Below are 21,840 nucleotides of genomic sequence, written 5' to 3'. Positions count from 1 at the left end.
ATTACATTTCTCTTCTTTACAAATTACCTAATCTCTAGTATTTCTTTATAGCAATGCAAAAATGCACTAACAGAAAATTGATAATGAGAAGTGGGGTGTTGCTATAAAGATACCTGAAAATGTTGAAGAAGCTTGGGAATTGGGTAATCGGCAGAGGCTGGAAGAGTTTGGAGGGCTTACAGGACAGGAAGATGGGGGAATGCTGGAATTTCTTAGAGACTTGTTAAGTGGTTGTGACCAAAATGCTGATAGAAATATGGATAGCAAAGGCCAGGCTGAGGAGGTCTCAGATGAAAATGAGGAAGCTATTTGGAACTGGAGCAAAGGTCACCATTGCTATGCCTTTGCAAACAGCTTGGGTGCATTGTGTCCATGCCCTGGGAATTTGTGGAAGATTGAACTTAAGAAGATGACCTAGGGTAGTATCTGGCAGAATAAATTTCTAAACAGTAAAGTATTCAAGATGTGATATGTCTGCTTCTGGCAGCACAATTATTTATGGGAGGAAAGAAATAACTTAAAGTTGGAACTTATATTTAAAAGAAAAGTAGAGCATAAAAAATTTGAAAAATTCACAGCCTAACCATGTGGCAGAGAAGGAATGAATGTTTTCAGGAGAGGAATTCAAGTGGCCTGTGGAGGAACTACTTGCCAGATATATTTGCATGACTAAAAGGGAGGTAATAGCTATTATCCAATAATATATTATTATATAATAATAGCTAATAATATCCAAGACGATGGGGAAAAGGCCATGAAGGCATTTTAGAAATCTTCAAGGTAGCCCGTTCCATCACAAGCTCCGAGGCCTAGGAGGAAAGAATATTTTAAGGGGCCAGGCCCTGGGTCCTTCTGCCCTGTGCTGCTGAAAGGGGCTCAGGTACAATTTGGGTCATTGCTCTGAAGGGTGCAAGCCATAAGCTTTGGCAGCTTCCACATGATGCTAAGCCTGCAGGTGTGCAGAATGCGAGAGTGAAAGAGGCTTGGCAGCTTTCACCTCAATTTTGGAGGATGTATGGAAAAGCCTTGGTGCTCAAGAAGAAGCCTGTTTTAAGGGCACAGCCCCCCACAGAGAGGCTCTATTAGGATAGTGCCAAGGGAAAATGTGGCATTGGAGCCCCCACAAGAGGTTCCACTGGGGAACAGCCTAGTGGAGCTATCTGTGAGATCTGTGAATATAGCCACAGAGGCTGCACCCTGCAAAACCATAGAGGCAGATATTCTCAAGGCCTTGGAAACTCACCTCTCACACCAGTGTGCCCAGGATGTGGGACATGGAGCCAAGGGAGATTATTCTGGAATTTTAAGAGTTAAGGACTGCCTTGCTGGATTTCAGACTTCGATGAGTCTCTTACTCCTTTCTTTTGGCTTATTTTTCCCTTTTGGAATGGGAATGTTTACTCAATGCCTGTACCACCATTGTATCTTGGAGGTAAAGAGCTTGTGTTTGATTTGATAAGCTCATAGGTTGAAGGAAATTGCTTTGAGAATCAGATGAGACTTTGGACTTTAGACTTTTGAGAGATGCTGGAAGAAATTAAGACTTCAGGAAATTGTCAGGAATCGATGATTTTATTGTGCAATGTGAGAAGGACATGAGTTTGAGGGGCCAGAGATAGAATGATATTGTTTAGATGTTTGTCCCCTACAAATCTCATGTTGAAACGTGATTAGAGGTGGGGCCTGGTAAGAAGCGTTTGGGTCATGGGGGAGGATCCCTCCTGAGTGGCTTGATGTTGACTTTGTGGTGATAAGTGCATTCTCACTCTATGAGTTCATGTGAGGCCTGGTGTTTAAAAGAGCCTGGACTCTCCCCTCCATTGCTCCAGCTCCCTCTCTTGCCATGTGATGTGCTGGCTCCCTCTTTGCCTCCTTCCATGATTGTAAGCTTTCTGCGGCTTCACCAGAAGTAAATGCTGGCACTATGTTTCATTACAGCCTGCAGAACCATCAGCCAAAATAAAACCTCTTTTCTTTTTAAAATTAACTAGCCTCAGGCATTTCTTTATAGCAATGCAAAATGACCTAATATGGTAAAACTATCAGGTTTCTGGTTCCCTAGAAATGTCTTATGCTTACTAAGTGAAAGAGTGTTCATCATTAGGACAATGACTTATAAAATGGGATGACATATGAATCTCAGAATTCAAAGGTTTCCAGAGTTTTATGTAATATGTAGGTGTACTGATACAGCTTATTCCAATGCTGAAAAAAATTTCCCCAGTTTAAGGCTTGGGCAAAAATTTTTTTTTCCTTTTCTTTCTTTTCTTTTCTTTTTTTTTTTGAGATGGAGGTTTGCTCTTTTGTTCAGGCTGGAGTGAAGTGGTGCGATCTTGGCTCACTGCAACCTCCACCCCCTAGGTTCAAGCAATTCTCCTGCCTTAGCCTCTTGAGTAGCTGGCATTAGAGGTGCCTGCCACCATGCCCAGCTAATTTTTGTATTTTTAGTAGAGATGGGGTTTCGCCATGTTGGTCAGGCTGATCTCAAACTCTTGACCTCAGGTGATCCACCCTCCTTGGCCTCCCAAAGTGCTGGGATTACAGGTATGAGCCCCCCATGCCCAGCCAAGGGTTGTTTTTCTCCTGAGCATCCATATCACAATTCCCCTAGGCCTCTAATACTAGAAGAGCTAAAGCTAAGAAAATATCCAGAAATAACTTTCTGTACTAGTGTGGAAAGTGCAGGCTGGTGAGCACTGTCAGGGAATGCTTCTCGCTAAAGTTGAAGTAGATTTCCATCCCTGAGTTTCCATCCTCTCTTTGCTTTCCCTGACCAATGGGAATAACTTTCTGGATATTTTCTTAGCTTTCGCTCTTCTAGTATTAGAGCTAGAACTATGTCTCAACCATTCTCAGATACGTCTCAAATAATGTCCTTGCTCTTTACTCCTTAGGGAAACAGTCCATTTCTAACATCATTCCATATCCTTTAGTTTTATATAGAAGAAACTTCTCGAAGAAGATTTCTTGATTTTTGCCCCTTAAACATCTCCATCTTCTTGGTAAAATGTAACCCTTTCGATGGCCATCTTCAAGGTCACTCCTTCCCCCTCCTCATTCCAGTTATAGCCATTATCTCATTGTCCTCCTTGCCCAGGTGCTCTTGTCTGTGTGTGGCACCAGCTGGATGAAGCCTTTGACATCTACCTTAGCTAGTGGGTCTGGATTTCATTTCAAAATAAGTCATTCATATCTTCCTTTTTTCCACTTCAGCCATGTCCTTCTTCTTGGGTATTTGGTACTTGGCACTTTCTAGGATCCTAATATGGATTGTCTGTCTTTCCTCCTTTCATATCCTTTATCTTATGAAAACTCTGTGAAATATGTATAATCGTCTCATTTTTACAGATGAGATAATAAGCTCAGAATGGTTCAGTAACTTACTTAAGGCCACACAGCTAGCAAGTAGCAGAGGATTTGAATCCATGACAGTGTGTAGCCAACTTATATTTGGGATAAAAGGAGACATCCTTTCTAGGAGTCATCACTGAGGCAGATGAGTGGGCTTTTTGCTATATTCCCCAACCTTTGTTATTGATTTTCCAGAACTGCACCATAGTAAATGAGAAATTCAATTCTGTAATCTTTGGCTTAAGTACTATGTATTAATTTCCTCTTGCTACTATAAATAAATAAGAAATTTAGTGGTTTAAAACAACACAATTTTATTCTCCTAAAGTATTGGAGGCCAGAAGTCTGATGGGGCTAAAAGCAAAGTTATCAGCAGAGTTGATTCTTTCTGTAGGCTTTGAAGAGAGAATCTGTTTCCTTGACTTTTTCAGCTTCTAGTGGCCTTCTGTTTTCCTTGGCTTATTACCTGTTCCTCCATCTTCAAAGCATATCACTCCAATCTCTGCTTTCGTCATCACATTGGCTGTTTTTTTTTTTCCTGTAATCAAATCTTCTCTGCTTCCTTCTTGTAAGGTCATTTGTGATTGCATTAAGGGCCACTGGGGTAATACAAGATAACCTCACCAACACAAGATTCTTGATTTAATCAGAACTTCAGAGCCCTTTTTGCATAAAAGGTAGCATTTACAGTTCAGAAATCAAGAAATTAAGATGTAAAAATCCTTGGGGGGTCATTATTTAGCCCACTACATACTCTCAGAGGCAGAATCATTGCACCATCCCCTTCAGCCCTTCTGTTTACCCATAAGCAATCACTTCCAGCAAGATATGTCTTTCTCTGCCTGGCCTTCTTGCCCACCTACATTCCTTATTACTCCTTCATTTGGGCCATAGCAAACACCTGCTTTTCTAATGGTCTGTTGGGTTGTTTGACACATCTATACTTTGATGTTTTGTGTTCTCTTGGCACCCTCCCCAACTCCCTTCTTCATTTAGCTAACTCCTCACTAGCTTTCAAAGTTCTGCTCTTCCACTCCCTCTTCAAGGAAGCCTTACCTGATCAGGTATTTTAATTTGAATGCCTGTATTTAAGCCCCTGTAGCTAGCTGTGCTTGATGTATTTGTGGTCCTTTAAACTAGGTTCCAGGTTCTGTGAGGTCATGAATTAGTGTCTTAGAGTACCACTTACTGTTTCATATTGTGATCAATGACGGTTCCTTGAATATCAAAGTTGATACATGAATGAGTGGAAATTATAGGAGCAGAGACTTCAGCTCAACTTTGGGGAGAATTTTATAATAAATTAAGCAAAAGATACAATGGAGGCCTTTGGGTAGTAAGTTTCCAGTTGCTGGAGGATTAGAGTAAACATTGTCCTGGGAATGGCCATACTGCCCAGAATAATTTATAGATTCAATGCTATTTCCACCAAGCTACCATGGAGTTTCTTTGGGGGTCCCTGATTCCAGGACTTGACTCACCCTGACTCATGGATGGCATTACTGGCTCTTTCTTGGGCCAGAGGGAAGCCCAGGGCCCTAAAGGGTGAGTCTCAGGCCAGGCAGCATTCACCACGAGCTGACTGAAGAGCTCTTGGACCTTAAGGGAACATAGGTGGTAGTCTGGCAGTACTCACTGTGGGCCTGTAGTGTTGGTGGCCATGGGATAAGGCTTCTCTGCTTTTGGTAAGGGAAGGGAAGAGTGGGAAGCACTGCATCTTGTGGTTTGAGTGCCAGGTCAGCTGCAGGGCAATAGAATACCAGGTAGACTTCTCAGGTTTTTTGACTTGAGTCCCTGGATTTTAGATGGCACCTCCGTACCCATGTGTGGCCTGGGGGAACTTGCTACCCTGAAGGGAAGAACTAAGGCCTGGCTGGTTTTGCCACCTGCTGATTGTGAAGGTCCAGGGCCTTGAGCGAACATGGGCTGTAGCAGGGAGTGGTTACAGCAGGCCTTGGATGCGACTCTGCTGTGCTAACTTCAGGTCTGATTCAGCTCAGTCCTAGTGGCAGTGGCCACAAGGGTGCTTGTGTCACTTCATCCCCAGCTCTAGGTGGCTCAGAACAGAGAGACAGAGAGAGTTTGTATGTTTAGGAGAAAGAAAGGGAAGAGAACAAGAATCTCTGCCTGGTAATACAGAGAATTCTTCTGGATCTCATCCAAGACCATCAGGGCAGAACCTTTGCAAGCACAAAAACCCAAGTGGTACTGTGCTTGGGTTGCCTCCTGCAGCAGATACAGCTTAGATAACAACATCCAAGTCCTTGCCAGTGTATGGAAAGACATTACATCACATAGACATGTGTTCTCAGACTGGAGGGCAATTAAACTATTAATAACAAAGGTAACTAGAAAATCTCCATATATTTGAAAATGTAAAATATGTGAAATACTTCTAAGGAATACATGGGCTAAAGAGAAATCAAAGGTGAAAACAGGAAACATTTTTAACTAATTCATAATGACAATACAACATATTAAAACTTGTAAAATGTAAGATTCTTATAGGCAAATTTATAACCTTACATGAATATAAGAAGAAAAGGTTTAAAATGAATAGTCTAAACAACCATTTCAAAAAACTAGCAAAAAATAGCAAAGTAAACCCAAACGAAGTAGAAGGATTGTAAATCATAAGTTTGAAAGTAGAAATTAATAAATAACAAATGAAATAACAAAAGATATTTTTAAAAGAGTAATAAAAGTGCTAAAATGCTGGAAAGACTGAGCAAGAGAAAAAGAAGGCCAAATTACCAATATGATGGATAAAAAAGTGGATATTCACAGAACCTATAGACATTTAAAAGATCCTAAAATGATATTATAAGGAATATTATGCCAATGATTTTAAAATACAGATTACATTTGCAAATTCATAGAATTCATTCACAAGTGTGAATTAAATGGATTATAACCAAATGAACATGCCTGTATAATGCAGTTGAAGACATGAAGCATTACCAGCGCTCAGAACCAATGTCCCTGCCACAAGTTACCTTCCCTTTATTACCCTCCCTCTCTTCTCTCAAAACGTAACTGCTATCCAAACTGCTAATATGATAAAGTTTGATTTTGCTTCTGTTTTAACTTTATATAAATTAAATTTGTTTAAATTTATAAATAAACATGTTTTTGGTGTATCTCTTCACTGACTCAGCATTATGTTTGTGAGGTTCATCCATGATAGCTGTGGTTGAATTTATTGATATTCTATTTCATACATATTATGGATGTCAAACACGTGATATTCATTTTTCTTTTAACAGACGTTTAGGTTATTTTCAGATTGGAGCTACTATGAACAAAGTATGTACATTTTTGAACATGTCTTTTGGTATAAATATGAATATATCTGTATTGGGAATGTGTCTAAAAGTTAGAATTGCTGGACCACAGGATATGTACACTTTTTGTAGTTAATGACAAATAATTTTCAAAATATGGTTGTTCTTATTTATACTCCTACAAGATTATTTATACTCCTATTAGAACTCCAGTTGCTCTATATCCTTTCTAGTATTTGCATGGTAACATGCTTAGAAACATCTTCTCCCACTCTGTGACTTGCTTTTTCAATCTCAATTTATTATTTGATGAACAATGTTCTTGATTTTGATATGATCCAATTTATTGATCTCTTTTTAAATGATTTATGGGTTTGTGTACTGTTATTTGAGGATTTCTGCAAGTATAAAAGCGATGTTGTAAATATTTCCAGATGGTCAATTACTATGAGGACTATCCAAGGATCACAAGTTACCAACCCCTTATTTAACCAGCAGGCCCTGAAATGAAGAGAGAGAGTAATGAAGGAAAATTTGGTAATCTTTAGAATGAATTAGGATAATAGAGGGAACTAGATATTTGTAGTGAGGGGATAGGATATAATCCTCTGAAAAGGTAGGAGAAACATAGTAAATCATTCCTCTTTACTCCCAAACATTTCTAAAGTGATAAAATTTATGCAAGTATTATGCCTTTGTTGGCATCCAGTAACTCTCCTGTGAAGAAAAGAAAAACTTTCCTTATTACAGTCTCATATTCATATATTGTCACTTCACAATGTACCATTAAACATTTTTTTCTTGACATAAATTTTTTTATTATTAATTCTACAAATACTTTTAAAATAATCTCAACTTTTATTTTAGATTGAGAGGGTACATGTGCAGGTTTGTTACATGGGCATAATATGGGATGCTGAAGTTTAGGGTACAAATAATCCCATCACCCAGGTAGTGAGCATATTACCCAATAGGTAGTTTTTTCAGCCCATGTCCCCTTTCCCCTTCCCTTTCTAGTAGTCCCCAGTAACTACTGTTTCCATTTTTGTGTCCATGTGTATCCAATGTTTAGCCCCCAATTATAAGTGAGAACCTGCGGTATTTGGTTTTCTGTTCTTGCACTAATTAACTTAGGGTGATGGCCTCCAGCTATATCCGTGTTGCTACAAAGGATATGTTTTCATTCTTTTTTATGTCTGCATAGCATTCCATGATGTGTATGTACCTCATTTTTCTTTATCCAATCCACTATTGATGGGCATCTAAGTTGATTCCATGTCCTTGCTATTGTGAGTAGTGCTGTGATGAACATATGAGTACATATGTGTATGTACATATGATGAACATATGTGTCTTTTTGGCAGAATGATTTCTTTTCCTTTGGATATATACCCAGTAATGGGACTGCTGGGTCAAATGGTAGCTGTGTTTTGAGTTCTTTGAGAAATCTCCAAACTGCTTTGCATAGAGGCTGACCTAATTTACATTTCCATCAACAATGTATAAGCATTCAATTTTTTTCTCTGCAGCCTTGCCAGCAGCATATGTTATTTTTTGACTTTTTAATAATAGCTACCCTGATTGGTGTAAGATGGTATCTCATTGTGATTTTGATTTCAAATCCTCTGATCATTAGTTGTGCTGATCATTCTTTATAAGTTTGTTGACTGCTTTTGAGAAATGTCTGTTTATGTCCTTTGACCACTGGGGTTATTTGTTTCTTGCCTGTTGATTTGCTTAACTTCTCTAGATTTTGGATATTAGGTCTTTTTTGAATGCATAGTTTGCATACATTTTCTCCTCTTCTGTTGTTTGGCTGTTTAGTCTGTTGCTAGTTTATTTTGCTGTACAGGAGCTCTTTAGTTTAATTAGATCCCACTTGTCAATTTTTTGTTATTGTTGTTGCAATTGCTCTTGAGGCCTTGGTCATAAATTCTTTCCCAAGGCTGATGTCCATAATGATGTTTCCTAGGCTTTCTCCTGGAATTCTTATAGTTTGATGTCTTACGTTTACATCTGATCCATCTTGAATTAATTTTTGTAATATGGTGAAAGGTGGGGGTCCAGTTTCATTCTTCTGCATGTGGCTAGCCAGTTATCCCAGCACAATTTGTTGAATAGGTAGTGCTTTCCCCATTGCTTGTTTTTGTTGACTTTGTTGAAGATCAGATGGCTGTAGGTGTGTTGCGTGGCTTTATTTTTGGGTTCTCTATTCTGTTCCCTTGGTCTATGTGTCTGTTTTTATAACAATCGCATGCTGCTTTGCTTACTGTAGCCTTGTAGCATTTTTTAAGTTGGGTAATGTGATAACTCTGCCTTTGTTCTTTTTGCTTAGAATTGTTTTGGCTATTTGGGCTCTTTTTTAGTTCCATTTGGATTTTAGAGTAGTTTTTTTCTATTTCTGTGAAAAATGATGTTGGTAGTTTGGCAGGAAGAGCACTGGACCTATAGATTACTTTGGACAGTATGGCCATATTAATGATATTGATTTTTCCAATCAATCCATGAGCCTGGAATGTTTTTCTGTTTTTTTTTTGTGTGTGCGTGTCATCTGTGATTTCTTTGCAGCTGTCTTTCATAGTTCTCCTTGCCAGTATGCTCTTTGGTTTGTTCATAGCATATGTTACACTTAATCCTTTTCTTGTTTACTTGCATATATATTTCACGAGAGTAGGAACCTCACATGTCATATCTATCATTGTTTTTCCAGCTCTTAGGACAGTGCCTGAAATCCAGAAGCGGAATCAATAAATATTGCTGAAAGAATGAAAGCCTTGAGTCAGGCAGAGCCTCCTTTTCTCTGCTGAAATAAACCAGCAAGAGCGGCCTCACCCTGTGGCAATCAAAGCATTGTCCAGAAGGAGGCAGGAGAGACAGTGTTTCAAAGGCCAGGGCTGCTGGAGGGTCCCCACTCCTCTGCTGGATGAGGATTCCTGTCACAGTTGTTGGCTCAGGAACTAAAATTTCAACTGAGGTAATGTGGTCTGACCATACTATAAACTAGTTACATTTCAAGTGTGTGATTCGAGGGTGGGTGGGCAAGAACATCAACTTCTTTTCACATTTCTGTATTAATTAAAATTTGCAACAGCTGTATACTATCTTATAATGAAAAATGTAACTAGAAGCTTAAACATGTTTAAAAATATGAAATGTAGTTTGGTTTGGAAATAATGCAACATGATTAATTTCTGAATGTGGTTTTCAATGGTTCCAAGAGATTTTGCTTCAAGCATAAAATATCTCCTTGAACAGATTCAGACTGTAAAAACTTTGCTCTATTTTCATTTCTCGTCCTACACTTCCATACTATAGAATTCCATTTTATGAAGTTATAAAGGGTCATGGGCTCATGTGGTGTGGGATATGGCTGCTTAGATACCAACAACTGTACACAGCACAGATTTTTTTAGAAGGCTTAGAAGATCCAGAAACAATGGTTACAACTTTGTTGCTAGTTTCTGTTGTAAGGCTTTTTTCTTTATTGCTTTCTAACCCCATTGTTTTATATCAATGCTTAGATATTTTATTTGAATGTTTTTCATATATGAAGGTTTTTCTTTTTTTATTTTAAAACCATTCAAAAATGTACTTTCCAAGTCCATGATATTCTCCATATTATTAAAACTTTCTTCAATTATTATTAAGCAGTCAGCTACTAATATCAAGTCTTTTGCACTCCCGTATATAGTCAGAAGAGAAGAACACTTAAAATCTTAATTTGAGCAGTGAGTGGTGGATTTTATGGGATAGAATGCCATACTACAAGATCGCAGCACATCTCAGCTTCATGCTTTACACCTGTAGGTGAGCCTCTGTAAAGTTTATTAATTTATTCAATGAATACTTCAATCCTGTGTCAGGTGCTCTGTGTGTTGTTGGGAATGGAAAGAGGAATAAGACACAATCTAAGCAACCAAGATGATCAGGGTCCAATACAGGGAATTTTGAATCAGCAGTTTGCAGTATTTTAGCCCATTAAAAAATGTATGATGAGTAGCACTCATATCAGATATCAGGGTCACACACAGTTGCAATTATAAGTCCATTCCTTTCCCCCTCTCTTATGAATGCATGCTGCTTATTTAAGAGGGGGAGTGCTTTGTTCATAGATATTGTTGGGATGGCTGGAGAGGTCACTAGTAACATTACTAAAAGTATCCATATTGCAATGATCTTAAGCACCAACCCACAGACTCTGGAAATAATACTCTAGATCCAGGAATTTTCATTTTTAAAACAACCTTTGTGGTTCAAGACACTTCGGGAAACATTGTTCTATGGATTTCCCTTCGTAGCTGAGACCAGGCTGTGATGTTTGATACAGTTTTACCAAAGTCTGCACTATCAGGTATCAAACAACAATACATGTGAGTCACCAACAGCTTCTGATTGGTAGTGCTATTTCAAAAGCAGTTCAGGTCTTCATAATTTTCCCTCCAGGGATGGAGAACAGGTGAAGATTCCATACTTCTCCTGGACTAGTATGATCTTGCAATGTCCTGGGAACAAATACTTGGGCCAAAAGAAAAACATCCTAAGGAAGTTTGCACAGAGGAATCTCCGCCATAGACTGAAGATGAAGTGTGGAAGTCTGAGGACTCGGAGACACCATTGGAGTACTGTTATATTGGGCAGAGCTAGAAAAGACACCTCAGTATCCACTGATGTGTCATGGACAGCCATGGCCTGGAGTAGCACCTGCAGTACTTGTCTAAATAGCAGTGGCTGTAAGTAGAATTCTCTGTTTCTGATGGTGAAGAGGAGGAAGGAAGGATAGAAAAATGCTGGGACCCAGAGAAGGCAACTGACTCAAGCTGAGTTGTTCAGTGACCTTGACAAGGGATTTTCAGTGGGACTGGAGTCCAGAGTGGGCTGGCTGCTTTCATGAACTGAGAAGACACAAACAAGAGTTCTTGATAATGGCCATTTTCTAAAAAGCAGATGAAGAGGCAGAGAAAGACATCTAAAATCAGAGAAAAGGAATATATATATATATATATATATATATATATATATATATATATATAATCACAAAAGGACATAGAAGAAAGGGGGTCTTTGTGTGTTTGTGTTAAAGTTTATCCCTCCACTTTTCTCGTTGTGTACCATGAAACACCATGAGATACTTAGAATAAGTTCTCCCTTTTGTTGATGCTAGTTTAATTCCTGTTTCTAATATTTGAAAACAGCAGAGTCCTAATTAATGTTCTCATGCTGATTACAAAATTGCCAGCCCAATGGTGTGATGAAATGGAGTTTGAGACTTTGTAAGAGGGAAGTCGCTGACATTCCGGAAGTGACCTGCTTACAAGACTGGATGTAATCAGAGTCACCTGTGTGCACTTAGATAGGTACTGACCAGTTTCATCAAGCCCTTGAACCTGTCAGAAAGTGTTAGGGAAGAGTGGGGTCTCTAAGATAACTTATAAACTCGCAACTCCAGATGTAGCCTTTTGTTCAAGGAGGCAGGTTCTCACCTAGAAAAAGAAGGAAGGGCTACACGTGAAGGGCTGTGTTGAGTTTTGGATCTGGAACCCTGGTTGTTTCGGCAGGGTTTTTGTTTTTTTTTTTTTAAGGTTTCAGCTAAAACCCTGAGGCAAGCATTAAGAGACAGTGTCTGCCTTCGGTTCTTGACACACAATGCTGAAAACTTAACATTTTCAGGGGATACAGGACCAGTGCCTGAGGAGGAAGATTTGAACTGTGGCTAGGCACTGTTACCAAGGTGTGATGAGTGTCAGTTCTTCACAGCAGGGAAAAGGAGAGTAACCAAACACACGTATTCAGACTGCGTGTGTGTAGATGTGAGTAGGGAACGGATGTCGTTAGTAAGTACAGCTAACATCTCTGGGGATTTCTGATGTTCCTTCCTCTGGGCCAAGCTCTCAAGATGCGTTGTCTTATTTAATCCTTATCCAGTACTAATATACTATTATTCTTTCTGTGTTATAGTTGAAGAAATGGGGGCACAAAGGCCTCACAGCTGTCAAATGAAGAATTAGAATTGAAGCTGGGAAGTTTGCCTGGAAAACTCACCCTTGTATCTTTTGCTCTCACTGTGCTCCTTTCTGCTATACATGTTTAATACCATCTCTTAGTTCTGGGTCTCTAAGCTCAAATGCCAGGAAGAGTGTGAATTAGTTAACTTGGCTATACCTGGGAGAAAACATGGAGCAGGGGAGGCTGTACGAAACTGGGTGACGCTTAACTGTCTGAAAGGGCAGCAGCTATGTAGCTCTGGCTAACTGTGGCCATGTGGGATTTCAGGCTCAGGACTGGCACATCTTTCTTTCTTTCTTTCCTTTTTTTTTGTTGAGATGGAGTCTTGCTCTGTTGCCCAGGCGGGAGTGTAGTGGTGCGATCTTGTCTCACTGCAACGTCTGCCACCTGGGTTCAAGCAATTCTCTTACCTCAGCCTCCCAAGTAGCTAGGATTACAAATGCGTGCCACCACACTCAGCTGATTATTGTATTTTTAGTAGAGACAGGGTTTCACTGTGTTGGCCAGGCTGGTTGCGAACTCCTGACCTCAGGTGATCCACCCACTCAACCTCCCAAAGTGCTGGGATTACAGGCATGAGCCACCACAGCTGGCCGGCAAATTTTTGATGATTAAAAAATACCACAAATCGGGATATTTATGTGAATTCTTCTGATATTTGATGTGACACAAATTCGAAAAAATCACCGTGCCACGAAGGCCTGACAAAGCACATCTGTTAGCAAAATATATGACCAGTATTAACCTCTGTCTTCAGTCATTAAACTCAGAAAGAACACGTTTTGGGACTTCACCTTTAGTAGTCAAGGAACCCACAAGTTTGTCTCATGCTAACTCCCCACATCCAGACCACATCACGTGTATGGTGCTCTCACTCTAGTGAGCCTGTAGTTGTTATTATTTTTCTATTTTTGCCTTGGTAACATAGAAGCATGGGAGATTTTTGCTTTGCTGAATGGACATCTTATCTCTCGCTGGCTGGGACTTTCATTCAGCCTGTTGGCTTAGCAATTTCTCCTCCTGCCCCTCACCCTGTTTTGTGAGTTGGGTCACATTGGTATACCACAGCAAGCCCCATGGTAGGCCCACTGACTTTCAACTTAGTGTCCACTTCACATGCAAACAAGGGTGGCTCAGGAAAGCCATCCTTAGAGTGGCTTTGCCACTGTGGCCACTATGAGAAGACTCTGTCCCAGGTTGGTACAGGACAGTGTGAGGAGATCTCCTCCTAAAGACCCAGTCAGGGAGTAGGCAAGATTTTACTCTGCCAAGCTGTCAACCCCACTCCTAGAGCCCCACATGTGCAAATGAAATATTTCTTCTCCTACAGATCTTCCATCCTGCCCACCCCCAGGCAGCCCTTTCTCCTAGGGCTAGAAAAGCAGTGAACCTTTTCTTTTTTCTTTCTGTGAATTGTACATGTTTTCTTTCTACGATAGAGTAGACCTGAACCTCATAGTCTTATGGGGCATCCATGCTATAATTTGAAGAAATTTTCTCTGAGTTACCCAGTTTTAGATTTTGACTTTCTAAATGAATAGCTAAAGAGATCTGGCAAGTTCTTTCTCCCCACCCTGTCCCAGAACAATTATCTGGCTTCTGCATTGTTTCTGTATAATCTGATTTTTGAATGTCAGTCTCTGAATATTAGCCCCTGACTTTATTTTACTTTCCTTCTGAAACAAACCCAATTCACTCTAGGCAATAAAGCTGGCTGCTGCAGGAACCACACACACATAAAAAAATGAAAATAAATTTTATTTTTTAACACTTTCTACATTTTTTGCACTTTTTAAATGCAGTCTCAGAAGCTTCGGGCCCTGCCTGCAGGGCCTTGGATGTTAGGCCATATCTACCTTAGCACTTCTCAAGAAACCAAGGTTAGGCTTAGGATGTCAGCCCTGAGCTTTATATATTCTTCATGCCAATGTAATGTTTCTTCTTTCTTTCTTCTCTTAAATTATCAGTGAAAACTTTTTAGACATCCTTAGAAATCTAAGTTTCTGAAATGACACTCTGCTATAAAAATCATCAGCCATCACTTTTACCAACGTGCTGAATTCCCAAACTATATTGTGTGGCTCCCTTTTCTCTGCCTCCATAACCATTTTTCTAACCTAAACACCTAGTCAGAGAATTTTTTTCTAGAATTTCTAATAGTTAGAAATTGAGTATGTTATTTTTTCTTTCTTTCTTTCTTTTTTAGGTTCAGGGAGTATGTGTGCAGGTTTGTTACGTGGGTAAATTGTATGTTGCTGGGGTTTGCTGTACAGATTATTTTGTTAGCCAGGTAATGAGCATAGTACCAGATAAGCAGTTTTTTGATCCTCACCCTCCTCCCACCCTCTACTTTCAAGTAGGCCTGGTGTCTATTGTTCCTTTTTCGTATGTCCATGTGTACTCAATGAACATGTGGATTTCTGCTACTCTCTGTAAGACTGCCTTGAAACTCTAGGCAGTGACCAATCCAGGCTCCAGGGGCTCTCTCTCTCATGCCTGTCTGCCCCTCTGCCTCAGAGCTGACTGCCTCCAACACTTTAGTGACTTCATTTAGAAGCAATGCAAACTACTGCTGTCCAGGCTTTCTCTGTGTGTCCAAGCAGCCGTTTTAAATGTACAGAACTCAGCTGTCCAAATAGTAAATGGTTTTGACACTTAAATGGTTTTCCTGACCTAGGGTAGAACTTGTTATTTATGATAATAGGAACAATTTGTGAGTTAGAAGTCTTCCCCTCTGGCTGTAGTTGAGCAGAGGAGACAAACACTCTCTTTAATCTGATCTTTGCTGCACCCTGGATTCAGTGGGAAAAGTATATATTAATTAGAGAGAAAAGCCCTGTCAAGAAAGAAAGGTCAGGAAGGTAGAGGCAGAGAGAAAAAGCAGAGGTTGTAACAGTATCACTAGGTAAGGCCCAGGAGGGTAAGCAGCACAGCTGGTTTAATGATGTCTTTATTATAACATTTAAGGGTTGTGCCCCTTTGGGTTCAGGGCCATTCTCTGACTTTGATGCCCTCTTTCAATCACTTGCTGTGGGAAGAGTTAAGAACGTGCAGGTTTGTCTTCCTAAGATTGAAAGATATGAGAGGACTCAGGATAAGGCCTTTGGAAAAGCAGAGTGGGACTGGTAGAACTGACTTGGCATTCTAAATCCTGGTGATTGTGCCTGACTCTGGGTTGCGTCTGGGAACAGGTTCTCCTCTAATGCTCCTGGGCCAGACCCTATAGTCATTCTCCTAGAAGAAAACCACTTATGTCTAAGAGTTTGGAATCTGGAAAAACACTTGGAGGCTCCCAGAAAATCCCCAAGAGACGGAGGCCTGTGGATGAGGGAAAGATACAAGGCGAGCATCCCCATCACCTTTAGTGGAGCTCCCTCTCAGGGTCTACAAAAGCCTCTGAATATACATCTGTCATTAGGTTACTCTGGGCTGTAGAGGTTGAGCTCTTACTCTATCTCAGTGAATCAAAGTTCAGCTAACATTTTAGCTGCTCACCCATCTGAGAGAAGCCAATCTGTTCTGCACTGGAGCCCCTGACTTCAAAGGCCATCTAGAAGAAACTGTTCTTGATCTCCTGCCCACTCCAACACACAAGCACAATCTCATCCACGGTGGCAGTTGACCTTAAGAGTTCGCTCTTGCAGCTGAGCCCACTGCCAGGTCTTTCCCTTCCTACACAAGGGCATCAGCTGTAGGCCCTGGCTCACTCCCCTCCCTGAACAAGTGACCTCTGAGAGTGGCCAGTGCTGACCGAAGACCAACCCTCTGGTTAGTGTGGTTAGTCTGTGGGGCTCCTGGGAATCCCAAATACCAAATGTTTCATGATTTTACCTCAGGTATGTCCTTGCGTTTTGGCCTTTGAGAGAATAGATGACAGAGTACTTGGTCCACTTTTACTTGGTGAAATAGAAATAATGAATCCCATAAAGTTCTGTTGCATGGCAGTGGGCCCTCCTTTTCCCAGAATAACTTTATAACATACTTGTGTGAACCTAAGGTCAATGTTATCACTCTCATGTGCTTTACACAAAGGTTTTCTCAGGCAGGAGAGAACAGGCAGAGGTCACAGCTAGGGAGCTGCAGCATCCAGTCCCTCCTCTCCAGCCTGACTTGTCACTGTCCCAGCAGCCTGCAGTGGGAAGGGCAGGTGAGGAGGTGTGCTGAAGCTGCAGCCATGGACGACAGCTTGAGAACTGCTGTTTGGGGGTGGCTTTCAGGAATCCCCCATCCCTATGCTCATCACTCCCAAAGGTGGTGGGCTACCATCGTACTGAGGGTGTGGAAGGCAGGAGGCTGGCAAGCTGGAATAAGGCTGGAGGGAGGGACTCAGAAGAAAGTCCTCTCACCTTCAGAGACTGACATCCTGGTGACCCAGGCAAGGCAAAGCCATAGGAGCAGGGCTATGGAGCTCCTTTCACCAAGTTCAGTAAGTTATGCCCTATGCCAGGCATGTGGCAGGAACTGAACTAATGGAAGGAAGTGACTCAGAATTCTTTTTTTTGTTTGCTTGTTTTTCTGAGATGGAGTTTGGCTCTTGTTGCCCAGGCTGGAGTGTACTGGCATGTTCTTGGCTCACCGCAACCTCTGCCTCCTGGGTTTAAGTGATTCTTCTGCCTCAGCCTCCCAAGTAGCTGGGATTACAGTCATGTGCCACCAGGCCTGGCTAATTTTTTGTATTTTTAGTTGAGATGGGGTTTCACCATGTTGGCCAGGATGGTCTCGATCTCTTGACCTTGTGATCCGCTCACCTCAGTCTCCCAAAGTGTTTGGATTACAGGTGTGAGCCACCACACCTGACCCAGAATTCTTATCTGATGCCCGATTCATACTACATGCCTTCATCACCTGCCAACATGGCCACTGGCCTGATAGAAGACATGGAAGGTAGTTTTCCTCTGCCTATGTATTGGGGTGACATTTTGATTGAGCCCTGTTTCTTATGCGTAAAATCAAGTCATTGGGCTACATTGCTTCTATGCCCAACTCCTCTTACATGCATATGGTAAAATGATACCTTCCATGGTAACTTCAAGGCTGTCTGAGGCTAGAAAGTTTGGAGGGAAGTTAAAAGGAGGGTAAAAGGGGCTTGGTCAGCAGGGTGATGTGGATTGGTCATGAAACAGATCGGGATGGGGGCAGTTCAAGGGTTTCTCAGGCGTATTGAAACAGGCAGAGTAATGTCCTGGGTTTCTCTTGGCTGCTAGAGGGGGCTTGGGTCTGAGGCAGACCTAGTTATCTAGCCTCCCCAACTCCCGTCAGGTCTAGGAGTGATACAGATTAGATGGCACGGAAAAGAAACTGTCATGGAGAAGAAACATGACCACACCCTGGCCACATGCTTCCTTTCTCTGCCTGTGAGGAGGCTGTAATAGAGCCCATCCATCAAGCCAGTCTCTGCCATCTGGCTGACTCACTGGATCCACAGTGATTCTGCTTTTTGGGTTTCCTCTCTGCTGAGCAGGACCGCGGCACTGCTCTTTTGAAGTCAGCGGAAGTGGTATCTTGCTCAGTGTAGGAAACTTCCTTTTGGGGACTTTTGTTTTTATTTTGTTTTCCTTTGTTTCCCTAAAGGGGCAAAGTAAACACAACTCTGGGCTGACTATAAGGAGCCTAATTTGGTCTCAAATCTACCATCTTCTCCTCTCTCTGTAGGGAGATAAGGGAGGGGTACAAGTTGTGTTTCTGGGCAGGACAGGAGAAAAACAGGACAGGACAGGGAGGAGCAGGGCAGCATGGCCTACAACTCCTGGTATGGGAAGGAGCAGAGAGGAATGGCAAAGCCTTGGGCAGGAGCAAGGCATGGAGCGGAGAAGGTACAGGCTCTAGGCCCCAAGAGAGGACTTGGGGCAGGGCTGGGAAAGTTCTGGAGGCTCAGTTATGAAAGGTGGGGAAGAAAGGGCAAGGTGGACAACACAGTCTCCTTTCTATGGGAGGGAGAGGTGGCCCCAGGTGTCCAAGGCCTTTCTGCAGTCCACATTAGGCTGGTAGAGTGGGAGGTGTTGATAGGCTGAGCAGCTGGCTGAAGCTGTGGCTGAGTCTAGAAGTCAGAACTGGGGCATCAGCTTTTTCACAGGAGTTTTTCAGGTGATGGGCTTAGAATTAGGGGCACAATGGGGATTTTCACTTATCTATTAATAAGTTTAAAATATCTTCAAAATTTCTGTTACTTTTATTCTGGGAAAACATTATTCAAAGTGCCTTGGATGAACTATACAAGGAAGACTTGGGTTGGGTGGAGACTCTGATTCACACCCACCTGTTTAATAATTGGGTGCCCAGGTCATTATGCAGGAGTATCTTCCTAAGCCAGGAAAAAGGCCTGGAGGCCCATGCTTGGTGTTCCTAGCTCAGACCCTCTGGGGCTTATGGCCATGCGTTGCTGCCTTTGTCTCACATGTTCCAAATGCAAGACCCATAAAGGTGGTCCCCATGAAAATTACTTCTCTGACAATGGCACATAAATCCTGGATCCTAGCCATGCTTTGGAACCCTTAGTCTCAGTGGGACTTTGCTGATGAGTATTGTCTCTGCCAGACAGGGAGAGACCCATTTTTCTTTTGAGACCATTTTCTTACTCATTCTACCTCTTTCCCCATTGTCCTTGTCATTCTAAAGGAGACCCACCTGGACCTCCAGCTCTAGGAACCTCTCTCCAGACTGTAAACCTTGTGGTGAAATGGACAGATAATGTCCTATTTAATCAGACAGATGCACACCTTGTTACCCTAGGAAAAACACTTCAACTTAAAGAATCTTTGGTTATCATCTGTAAGATGAGGTCAATTATTTTCAGCCCACAAGGTAGTTCAGGAAATTCAGAGAGATCAAGTGAGTAACATTCCCAGAAGAATGTCTAGCATCAAGTAGAGCCTTAGCAAATGTTTGTTTTCTCCCCTTCCCCACGTGTAAATTTATTAACAATTACCTCAGATATACCTGTGATGGTCCTTATTTTTACCTATTAGGTCACAGAGGCACAGAGAGGCTAATGAACATATTTAGGGTCACACAGCAAGTGGGTAGCATACTTGGACATCCGTCCCAGGTGTGTGGGGAGTACCTTCATAGGATTATGTGAGGGATTGTTAATGACACATAGCACAGCATATGTCAAGCAATGGGAATGAGTCCACTCAGATAAATGGGCCCCACCCTCACTCTGTGTTCACCACAAGGGAATCTGCCATTACCATTGCCTGTCTTCTCTGTAGTGACTGCTAACTGCAAGGTTAAGGCTAGGAATTTTATCATGTCAAGTGGAATTAGAGACTGTCAATAGAAAGACTTTTGTACCCTTCCCTTGTGCCTCTCAGGTTACCTGTATCCAGTCACACCATTGATATTTTCATCAAATATTTCTGATGATCTGATGTATGCAGGGCATAATTATAGGTACTATGGAGAAATCAGTGAATGCAACACTTGAACCCTGGGTGTTTGTGGAGTTTTCATCTTGCGAGGGAAGAGAAACAACAAGCACACACATAAGGAAAAGTTATAGGTGCACAAATTGAGTTAAGTACCCTGGAGAAAAACCAAGGAGGGAAGAGACAAGGAAGTGTGGTTAGGGAGTTTTGGCCTTTCATGTATATGGTGGTCAGGAAATGCCTCATGGAGAAAGTGGCAGCTAAGAGCAGAAAGAAGGGTGGCAGGAAAGTATGACATCTTCTGGAGGAAGTAAGGAAAAGTCAGTGAACCAATAGGAAAACTCATCTCCAGCCTTCCCTAACTTCCCTTCTACGTACCCTTTCCAAAGACCAATTCAAATAGATCTTCCTTTTTCTCCCCATAACAGCAATGTAAATTTCTCCCACTGGAATCATTTATGATTTTTGTCTCCCTTGAAAAAAACGGATGAATAAAGCTCAGGAGAAGCTGAGATGGTCTTCATGTCTTCCCCACTTTTTCCTGGCCTGTCCTATTCATCCCGTCCATCAACAATGTGTTCTACAGTGAGGGTCAGACCATATCTGGAGTATTGGCTCTGTTCCTGATGCCTCACTGTGAGGGGCAAACTTCCACTGGAGGTCATGCCAAGGTGATAATCCAGGAAGGTTGTAGTGCCTGAAAAGGACGAACTCTTTCACAGATGCTTAGTGATCCCAGCTTTATTATATATGAAAGGGGGTCATGTGGATGTGGAGTTAGAGATGTTCGATGTAGACCAACATATGAAAACACAAACAAAGAGCTTCTATGCCAATATGTATTAATACCATATCATAAAATGAAATGGGATGTCTGGGTGGGCTGAGTTCCAAGTAGCCGGAGGAATGCAAACACAGACAGGATGTACCCTCTTCTGGGAACGTTGTAGAGCAGATTCAGGTGGTTTGAGCTGAAATTTATGATTCTGTGATTCCAGTGGGATGCCTGAGGGCAGGTGATGAGAATAAATACAGCTGTAACCTCCACGGGGGTGTTTTCAGGAACAGGCCCCAGGATGTGCCGATTGCTTCTGCTGAGCATGGTCCTAGTGCTCTTTATGGATGAGGGTGAGCTCTGAAGAGGGACCCAAGAATGGGTGGTGAGAGCATGTATAGAGAGGGAGAAAGGGATTTCTACACTTGGCTTTTGGGGCTGCTGTAAAATAATTTATGGACAATTTTTCTTCTCTTCACAGGAGACAGAGTCCTGACATGGAAATGTACGGTGTAGTTGGTTTGTCATTTTTGGACAAATAATGCCACAATGAGGGAGACATTTCTGAGTTCTTTACACATTGTCCTCTCCCTGCTCAATACTCCAGTGTCTTCTTTCCTCCCTAGACTTGAGAGGGTCCCTGACTTCTTTGGGGGTCATAGCGGTCATAGCTGTTACCCAATCAAGGGAGTAAGGGCCCCTGGTGGAGACTGGGAGTAGCGTCAACTTCCTTCTCAGGAGGTTTGCACCACCCTGATATCAATGTTTCGGTGTGGGGGAACAGACTTCTGAAGCACAATCACTTTCCCTACTGCTGTCCTTTAAAGTGCCTCTCTTTTTAGGGGTTCGACATTGCAATTATTGTAAACACTTTGATGGATCAGTTTGCCGGGGTGGCATGAAAAGTTGCTGGAAGTTTAATGTACTTTCAACAAACAGGAGTTGTGCCACAGATCACTATTACTTTAGTGATCTCACTACAGGTAGGTGGGGGGTTACAGAGAGACACAAAATGTCACCAATGGTGCCCATAATCCTGGGAGCCAAGGAGTGGAGGGAA

General features: G+C 41.8%; 1 protein-coding gene across 5 annotated transcripts in view; it reads left to right on the top strand.

Moving 5' to 3' along the window:
• Positions 1–21,840, top strand: part of LOC141584839 (prostate and testis expressed protein 13-like) — a 52,238-nt gene that overhangs the window by 21,663 nt on the left and 8,735 nt on the right. For 4 of the 5 annotated variants that reach the window (XM_074400818.1, XM_074400816.1, XM_074400815.1 and 1 more), the window contains exons 2-5: positions 9,346–9,609; positions 10,327–10,442; positions 11,079–11,365; positions 21,623–21,763. In XM_074400818.1, the coding sequence (XP_074256919.1) occupies positions 10,390–10,442; positions 11,079–11,365; positions 21,623–21,763 (481 nt within the window). In that variant the 5' untranslated portion in view covers positions 9,346–9,609; positions 10,327–10,389. Of the gene's footprint in view, positions 1–9,345; positions 9,610–10,326; positions 10,443–11,078; positions 11,366–11,695; positions 21,134–21,261; positions 21,286–21,622; positions 21,764–21,840 lie in introns of those variants that run through there. The other variant, XM_074400819.1, reaches the window with a different exon arrangement.

Source organism: Saimiri boliviensis, chromosome 6 (genome assembly GCF_048565385.1).
Source record: "Saimiri boliviensis isolate mSaiBol1 chromosome 6, mSaiBol1.pri, whole genome shotgun sequence".
NCBI lineage: Eukaryota > Metazoa > Chordata > Mammalia > Primates > Cebidae > Saimiri > Saimiri boliviensis.
The sequence above is the reverse complement of the archived record's forward strand: the minus strand, read 5'-3'. Positions and strand labels throughout refer to the sequence as shown.